Here is a 9,900-nt window from a genome sequence, read left to right as displayed (position 1 = left end):
AATGGGTAATGAAGAAAAACTTTAATATAAGTTTTTCTTCATTACCCATTCAAGCCGTCTCCAGCCATTATTACCCTTAATGTCTGTTTGTTTATACATTTTGTTGGTTTATGTTGTGATACACATTAAGGCTATATGTTATAATTTTATATTCAACTTGGTGATACAAATCATTTTCATTGATGCCATAAAAAATGAGTAACAGATGAACATGTTTGATTCACATTAGCCATATCCATAAGCACAACTGTGTGTAGGGAGTGAACAAGAAGTTTCACTTAGTTATCAAAATGAAAATCATTTTACTGGCTAGTTAAGTGCATGTTTGATTTGGCATTTGTAGCTCTAGCATATTTAAATGCTGTAATACAACTATTTACTGTATATATGGATAAACACATATACAAATACAAGTCATATCCTGCCAATATACCTACAAATATGAAGGAGGAACTAGCAATCACTATCCTAAAGCAAAGTACCTGTATCATCTTTGTCCTGAATAATTGCAATTATTTTATGAGGCATACTTTCTGTAGCAGTATTTCTTCACTGTTGATTTGAATAAACCATTGTATAACACTGATACTGTTACTTTCAACTTAGGTATGGGTCATACATGTTTTGTGGCAGAGAGCAATAACCTGCTGACCACATCCCAATTATTCTTTAAGCCTATTCATTTCAGATAACACTCCCACCCATTCTTTACAGTTGCCACATCACAATTACTGACCATCATTTTGAAATTGCCTTAAGCAACGCTCACCATTAAAGAAAACTTGTAACCAACTACCATGATTTTAGTTGTGATGAGCTTACCATACATGGACAACATGTTGAATAGACCTCACAGATGGTGCCCATTCACTTTTGGCTACATGTGTGTCTGGCCTCGGCTCAACTGAACAGACAGAGATGGAGGTTATGAACCCATCCTGCTGCAAGAAGAGAGCACACCACCTGTTTAAGGGGTGACCCAACTACATAGACAGTACCACCACTGCCCTATTTCCCACTGTCTTGTATTATGCTGTACACAATCAATGAGGAACTCTCCAAGGTCCTCCACCCCTGAATCTAGGAACTGATAAGTACTCCACTTGAAGAAGCGAGAGATAATTCACATTGGGGAGACCTGGAGAAGTGTCCAGATGCCTGCCATATAAATTATTTACTGGAGACATTTTAAGGAGTAACTGCAAAACCCCATTTTTAAATACTGGAATGTAAGAGCCAAAGAAATGGGCAGTTACTTCCCTGATGCCAGATTTTTCCATGACAGTCCATGGAAGGCACTGTCTGGATGAGGCAATTAAGTAATTTAATACCACAGTGATACCTCTGGTGGTCTTGCGAAACACTCCATCTCAACAGAGTGCACTGGTACAGGCAGGGTGGATTGGTATAACACTTTCTGTTACCTTTGGTCCAATGCAAGTTTTGAGAAAAAAATATACCCTGGGAGGCAACACCAGCCACCTGGCAGAAACATATAAAAAGGGAGTAAGATGAAGGTAATGAAATAGAAAATATACTTTCCCTTCTTAAAGATGGTGTATAGACTGAAGAACAGCAATTGGAGAGAGTCAAAATTCCACAGAAGATAAAACAACCAGAAGATAAAGATAACAGGAGACAAATGTGTGTGAAGTGATCTACATGGCTACTGGAAGGATCTTGTCCAAGGGCTAGTGAAAGTGAGATGCAAGAGACATGTGATCAATCTGATGTGATGAAATGTGAAAGAACCTGTGAGTAAAGGAATTAGCTAACCCATCCTGTAAAGGTAGAAGGCAAGAGGTCCCAAGGCAGAAACAAACAATGCCGAGAACCCCAAAAGGGAAATGTACATACCAAGTAACACAAAACATCCCAAACCAGACACAGCAGTCAACCAAGATCCAAGTGAGAAATTCAAAGGGAGGGAGGTAGGAGATAAAGAATGATCACCTTCCCTAGCAGCTGAAATCAAGGAGAAAGGCCCAGTTAGTGTAGAAGTAAGTATGGTGAAAGTGTGTGTGGAAAGCATTGATGGCACAAAATCTGAATGACCACAAGCAAGAAGGAAAAGGAAATATGTCTTCAAAGAAAGATGGCATAAGGGACAAGAATCCAACGGCTTGAATGGAATACATGTAAAAATGTGCAAAACTACATTAAAGTCCCAGTCAAACATGAGAAGTCAGTGAAGAAGGAAGGATATTAACAAAGTGGAGAGGATAGAGAATAAAAAACCTGGCAGTAGCAAGAAAGGCAAAATACAGTTTATAAAGCCATCCAATAAACAGCAATGGTGGAAATTGACAATCTATGGTTTAACACTCATGTGAAAAAGGCTGAAAAGTAGGCCACAGTAAGATGGCCAGAGAAAGGCAGTGGTGGGTGGACCAATATAAAAAACTCTCCATTTCCATTGAAAGATGACCGGAACAGTATAAGAAAAATGCTATACAGTCAGAGAGGCTAGCACCGCAGACAATGTACTGGAGAAATCTCACACATGGAAATGAAGGGACAACACTCCTGGGTAAAAGGGGGATGTGTGGATCAAGCAAGAGAGAGTGGGAACAGGTTAGAGGAAAATGGGTCCCAGTTACTAACTGATGAAGCAGAGGAAATGAGAGTTATGTAGTTGAAAGATGTACCATCAACAAGAACTGACAGGGAATGTCACATATCAAAGCAAAGATATAATGGAGAAAACAAAGAGGAAGGTAGGCATACAGAAAAAAAGTAAGACCAGTCCTAACTAAGGGAATTGAAGAATGGAAAAATTAAAATGATTGTAAGCCAGGACAAAAGAGTCAAGTAGATGAGGTGGATGAGACATGTTAGTACAGGTGCAGAGTTTTTTGAGAAACGAGTCTGCAGGAACCCTAATGTCAGGCAAAGGAAGAAAGACAAAGTAATCTTGAGTATGGGTTCCATGTAGTAAAGCACAAGAAGAATCAAAAGACACAGGGACAAGAGAAAGAAAAAACATACCTACAATATCATGTCAAGGAAGAATTTATAAGGGTGAGGATATCCTCCACAGATAAAGCTGTGCCTAGAGCAAATCCTGGTGTGGGAAATAGCCAGTCAAAATCAGTATCCTGACCGTGTTAAAACTGGGGAGAAGAAATGTCAACCAAATAATAGATAGGAGGAGGCACAGTAAGCATGAAGAAACCCACATGTTGAACAATGGTTGTCATGCCCTCCACAGACAACGAGCCCTCAGCAGCCTAGGTAGATGCAGGTCCCACATTAGTAACATTGTCTTTATCATGGGATGAGGTGGAAGTCACTTGAGAATTCATAATGGTAGGAAATCAATAAATGCTGTTGTTGTTTCTAAATGAAATTAAAGAAACCATACTACTCAGGAAGATACCTCACCTGTGAGATTTGCACATGTTTAACTTGAATTGCACTAGTGCATGATGTGACGATAGCCTTCCCCCAATAGTTCGGCAACAAAGCCTCCTTGTGCAGTAGCTCCACCTACCCCTAAACACTTGCACTTCAATTAACTTCATTCTTTTCCTTGGCGTTGTCTAGAACAGATGTCTTCCACAATTGTTAATCAATTACTTGAGATTTATGAGAGTTTACAACTGTGTTAAATTTTGTTGAAGTTTACCTGGTTTAGTGATAATGTTTCGCATGACTTAGTTTTGTAATTATAATTAGAATATAAATGATATAAAAAGCAAGTGCAATGTGAAGCTTCTGTAACAATTTTGTTTAGCAATGTGCTTCACAAAAATAATTTAAGGTAAAGGACCTAACATAGGGAAATCACATGTGTGGCATGTTGTGGTTGTAGATAATTTATTTTTAATTACAGCGACACAACAGTTATTAAAAAGAACCTTACAAAAATATTCTACTTTAATTCAACTAACCTAAGATTGGCATTATCTGAAACGTTTTTACTGGAGAGAGCATTTGTGGGATTAGTAAAAGCAAAGACTTACCGGCTGCATGAAAATGTTCTGAGTTCAAGACTAGTATGAAGTATAATCTATAGTTTAGTGATAGAATGGAAGATATTACTGTGTGTGAGTCCTTGTATCACATTTTTATACATACTGCCATGTTAAAAATATCCAGAAATTCTTTGAACATATTAATCTCCAAAACTAATAAAAACAATATATATATATATATATATATATAATACCAAAATATTAAACATATAGCAAACAAAATATTAGCTCTTTCTTCAGAGTAATGTAAAAGTAGACACAGTGCTGTTTGTATTCAAAGTGACATTACTCATCGGTATTCTTATCACTATTTCAAGACATACTCATAAAACCTTTAATATATTCATTAAGTATAATTAGGTTTGCCCTTGAAGCTAAATCATCTGACAACAGACACTGTAATGTCTTAATACATGAAAAGAAACTATTATTTCAGGTGAGGCACATATAACAAAAATTGAGCTCTTTTGATGAAGATGTCTAAAAGAATGTTAACTACTCAGTACCTGATTTTGTGTAAAGATATGACAAAATTCTCACTGAATAAAAACCAGAGTGATAGACCACCAGGTATTGAAAAAATAATGACCAAACTCCCTTGGCCTGGATTTTGCGACATGCATTCTATTCCTTTTCAGACTTCCACTGCAAGAATAATAAAAACTTCATTTGAAAGAAAAGCTGATGGAAGCCCAAAATTAGAATGAAGTTCACAAGGTTTCTTGCTTTGTAGCTTCATGATTAATCCTTTCAAAAGAAGAGTAAGAATGGCTGTTTGATATAATTTTTTCATTTTTCCTTGTTTATTGTAATATTTTTCTATTCGTTTGGTTTAAACAATGTCCCATGTACAGTTTGTGTTAATACATATTTTGATATTTTTATTCAGACACCTTCATCAATTAAGCTTACTAAAGAGACTGCTTTTGTTCATTGTTTTATGCAGCAACATTTCAAGTTTAGTATGGTTGAATAAACTTCCTTGGTGTATCTTGTTCATAGTTTAAAGCTGGTTCATCTCTATATACAAAAGAAGTTGTGTATATTTTATGTAAATGTTGTAAGAGCTGAAGGATTAGTTCCTAAATGAAGCAAGAGCTAAAACAAACAATACCATCTGTTGTTGTTTTTTTTTGGAAATAAAAATTTCTACTCTCAAGCTCATTTGTGAAGTGTGAAAAATAATCTACACAAAAACTGATAAATCAAATTATTTATTCCATTTAACAGATATTTTCAAAATAACTTTTGTGTAACATCAATAATCTTGTCTTCTATACTTTCCTTAAAAATAATTTAGTCCAAAAAAATCTGATTCTCCCCAAAATCCTACAGTCTCACAAAGTCACAATTAAATATTGTGAATTTACTAACAAAACAAAAATATGTAGAAATTTTAAATTGCTTTTTAAAAAAAAATAAGCATGTACACAAATAGATGGTCTAGTGTTTCTGTATTAGTTCAAGTACCAAAATAGTATATATCATAAAAGAATATGAAAAATTTGTTCATAAACTTTGTGCTTACAAATAAATATTATTCTAATTAAGTGTTGATAAATGTCATATTTTTACATTACTATTTCAAAAACTGTAGATTTGGGTTACTTTCATAACTTGAAAATAGACTTGTTGTTGTGTAGAATGTTATCAAATTTAAATACAAGATGTATTTCATTCAATAAGTATATGTAAAAAAGTGTTCTAATCTAAAAAAAAGTTACTCTGATACAAAAGCAGCCACATAAAAATAAAAACAACTCAGCCCTACCCTCAGGTTTTTAGTTTTTCCAAACTTTTAAAAATCTGTTTCTAGACAGAGAAGTCGCATTTAATTCTGTGTAAATGAATGTATTTTTTTTAAAGGGTGATGGGAGACCTCAAAAGCCCAACTGGTCTTCTGGAATTAATTTCCTATTGTTTCATATTTCCTTTCTTATTTCTACACAGAAAGTATTTTTTCTTTACTCCACAAATATATGAAAGTTAATTAAAAAATAATAATACGTGGACTTAATATACATTGTAACAAATTAGTAAATTTCCAGTGGTTTGTTCCCAGGATAATGTGATTTCCACAAATTATCACAAGGTTGGAATTTGGGCATTGGTAACATTATTCACACTTAGGATGAAGATTATATCATATATACATAACTGTATGAAATGTTCAAGATTCTGTCCTTATATCAATCTCTTTGGATAAAATGTACATGTAATTAAACAAACCCATTCATTTTTCATCACTCTACTGCTAATGAATCCAATACACGGCAATATATGACCATTCACTCAAAGATTCAAGCCCAATATTTTCACAGCATCAAATGAACTTAGTGTTCCTTCAGCTATCAACTATTACAATATCTTGATTGTACAACACAAACATATTTCATTTATATCTATTGCTTATCACTATCATCAAAAATCAATCATCTTAAGTATAATTGTACTACAAGTTTTGATACAAGGATTTCTCACCTGAATTCATCATATGATGCAACTCTCTGATTGACTGCTCTAAATTTGGCGTCATTTTCTCGCCAATATCTAGCATCAGCTTCTACTGCTGCATGCAATTCTGCTTCTAACTGGTTGAAGTCAATTGAATCATCATCTACAGCTGCCATGGTTTCAAAAACCCTGTGTTTTCATCTATTATCATACAAAAATGTAATAACATTAAAATTTATGTTTTGAAAAAAAACTTTGGGCATCTATATTTTCATATTTTATTTGGTGAACTGGAGGCGATTAGATTCAGGCTTTTAGTTGTTAAATTAAGCTATGAGAATAGCCTTAAAGTTTTAACCTTATTTTGTAGCATTGGTAAACTGGAGATGATTTGATTCAAGTTTTTAATTGTGAAAAATTAAGCTATAAGAATAGCCTTAATGTTTTACTCTTATTTTTATAGTCTTGGTGAACTGGAAATTATTTGATTCAGGCTTTTAGTTGTTAAATTAAGCTATGAGAATAGCCTTAAAGTGTTACCCTCACTTTTACAGCATTGGTAAACTGGAGATGATTTGATTCTGGTTTTTAATTGTTATACATGCTTGGTAATCTGCTTGTTGATGGTCTGTTTGACCAATGTAAATGTGAAATTGAATATTATGGATATAGTAATAAGCTTAAGCTTTGGAATCCCTGTTGAAGACTTGTTTTATGTCAGAGTTAAAGCTAGTGGACTGGTTTATCTGATAATGTATGTACAGTTAGTGAATACTCAGCTAAATACATGTGTGTTAACCAACTTAAAAGTATTATAGGATTAACTGTTGGCTTCACAGAGTGCAAGCCTAAAAGTTTGTGAACTTTTGTTTGCGAGTCTGTGTTTATTCTATTTTTAAATTTACCAAAAGATATGTTCTATTTCACTGTATTACATTTTGGAGAGTTCTCTTTCATTACTATAGCTCATTTTTTACAGATGACAGTGTTATTATCTATTGGCTTGAATTGTGGAGATAACTTAAATTTCCATTTTAGAGTAATGCTGTCCCTTTTGATTCTAATCACATAGCAGTCTCATTGTACAAATAATCTTTTTCAAAAATGGATGTGTAAAATACCTCCAGTCTTAAGCCTCCCTTTACAGCTTTATTTTGTTGAAAACCTTTACTACTGCCAATGGCAATCCATTCCATAAGCTAATTAACTTGTTAGAAAAATTAAACTTTCTTAACTGGAGCCTGCAGTAGCTCAGCAGTAAGTCTGAAGGCTTATAATACTAAAAACTGGGTTTTGAAACCCATTGTGAGAACAGCACATATAGCCCAATGTGTAGCTTTGTGCTTAACAACAAACAAACCTAACTGAAGCAGAGCCTGTATTTTCCAAATCTTAAACTTGTATCCTCTAGTCCTGTTGCCTTCAAGATACAGCCCAAAGAAATTGGAGACTTTAACTCTATTGATCCCCTGAATAATATTTCAAACTTCAATACATTAATCTCTTAACCTTTTTCCTCAAGAGCAACTAAGCTAAGAGATCTTAACCTATCCTTATAAGACAATTCTTCCATTTCCAGATATATATGAACCCTCTTCCAACAAGTCAGTATTCTTTCTCTCTCTCAGATGAGGAGACAAAACTGTAAACATTAACAGAGAGACTGAATAGGCTATCTGTAGTATGTCTGCTATGTGTATGGATCTCCTTATTTTTATCTTACCTCTGAGCCTACTGGGGGAGGGGGGAGAGGCAACTGAGGTTTAGCCACTGATTTGTATAACTGGACATTTGTATAATTGAACATCAGACATTTATACTAAAGTTCAAGCATTATACAAAGCCAAAATGGTAAATTGAAATGACAAGGACTAAATCACCAAGCTGCAATGAAAATAAACAGTATTATTTTTATTAAAATTCATTAAAAACCCTTAACTTCAGAGATCTCTCTTTCATGGCATGAAAATTATGAAAATAAAAATTTAAATCTTCATTAATAATCCAGTTGCTTCATAACTTTCATTTTTCACAATATTAGTTTACAAGTTTTCTGCAAGTTTTGCAAACTAGTCTCTTAAGTGCTACACTTATAATTGTTCATGTTCATTGTAGTTAAAACATTTTAACCTAATAAAATTAACTAATAAGCTTATCGACTGTATTGTATTCTCTGTGACTGTGAGTGTAATTTTTTAATCAAGCCACTGAAGCACTATTAAATATCAAATGTGTTTACTTGTTGTTTTTCCAAACTTATTAATCAAACAGTGCAATTAAACTGAAATTTTCTGGGTATACCCAAGAGATTTCTGAAGACATGTGCAATAATAAAAAAAAATATATTTTATTTTTCACTTATTTGGAAAACAGTACCGTTGTTTTCGAACAACAGGGACTTTGTAAATCCAACTTTGAGGAAAAAAGTAAAACATACCCTTTTTTCCGGAAACAACTGATTCTCCTTTTAAACTCTTCTGAAGTATCACCCTCTACGAATTGCATAAGCCAATCACCATAGAACTATTTTAACTGAAGCCTACCCTTTTCTTTTTCCAAATCTTAAAAAGTTAAAGTTGTGTTCTCTCATCCTGTTGTGTTCAGAATATAGCACAACGAAATGAATATTTTATCCTTTGAACCACGATTCTTTTATTAACATATCGAGTTAGAGTTAGGATAACTATCCCCTCCCAGTAATCGTTCTACTAGTAGAAACCTTTCCCACAAGTAATTATCCTTTCTTAAGAAGACCTATATTGTAAGTAGTTGAGTCCTTTTTTCTAAAAAAAAAAGAAAGAGAAAATATCATTACCTAGTTTACCATTAACAATTCAATTTCTCAGTAAATCAATCATAAACGATAAAGCTTTTTCCTGAACCTAAACATTAACAACAGCCATCTAGTGTAATATGTATACACTAATTTATAAATTATTAATTATTTTTCTCGAATTATCTTGAACTTGGGGTATTTTTTTATATTTTAGTCAGGAATGGACATAGAACATTGGATGTCATTCAGAAATAAATTAGAAATCGATGGTCAATAACCTTCCATCAACTCTTAACAACTTTTATATTTATTTTCAAATATCTTAATATCATTTCATAAGAAATAAGATTTCGAAGAGAAATATCTTCTTAATCACAAACAAGTGACATTTTCTCCATCTCTTAATGAAGAAGAGCCAGCATTCGAAAACACTCGAGCTGAAAGTTATTTTAAAATGTTTATAATAACTTTTTAGAGATCTACGGTACTCTCTTATTTCAAAGTACATTTTATGAATGTAGATCTACCTAATCTCAGTGAACCTTTCATATGTTGTTTGTTTGTCTGTAGGTATGCACAAAGCTACACAATGGGCTATCTGTGCTCTGCCCACCACGGGTATCGAACCGCTGTGCCACTGGGGGCTCATATGTTGTTTTCAGATACTTGAATATGTCACATTTCAAGTATCTG

General features: G+C 33.6%; 1 protein-coding gene across 3 annotated transcripts in view; it reads right to left on the bottom strand.

Annotated features, from left to right (window-relative positions):
* LOC106465084 (coiled-coil domain-containing protein 103-like) overlaps positions 1-9,332 on the bottom strand; it is a 17,838-nt gene extending 8,506 nt beyond the window's left edge. Inside the window, exons 1-2 of one of the 3 annotated variants that reach the window (XM_013925279.2) lie at positions 9,247-9,332; positions 6,459-6,632 (exon numbers count right to left, since the gene is read on the bottom strand). In XM_013925279.2, the coding sequence (XP_013780733.1) occupies positions 6,459-6,607 (149 nt within the window). In that variant the 5' untranslated portion in view covers positions 6,608-6,632; positions 9,247-9,332. Of the gene's footprint in view, positions 1-4,483; positions 4,623-6,458; positions 6,633-8,868 lie in introns of those variants that run through there. The other 2 variants (XM_022392910.1, XM_022392911.1) reach the window with 2 other exon arrangements.
* Between the last annotated feature and the right edge of the window lie 568 nt (positions 9,333-9,900).

The sequence above is a fragment of the Limulus polyphemus genome, unplaced genomic scaffold (assembly GCF_000517525.1).
Source record: "Limulus polyphemus unplaced genomic scaffold, Limulus_polyphemus-2.1.2 Scaffold1830, whole genome shotgun sequence".
Lineage (NCBI taxonomy): Eukaryota > Metazoa > Arthropoda > Merostomata > Xiphosura > Limulidae > Limulus > Limulus polyphemus.
The sequence above is the reverse complement of the archived record's forward strand: the minus strand, read 5'-3'. Positions and strand labels throughout refer to the sequence as shown.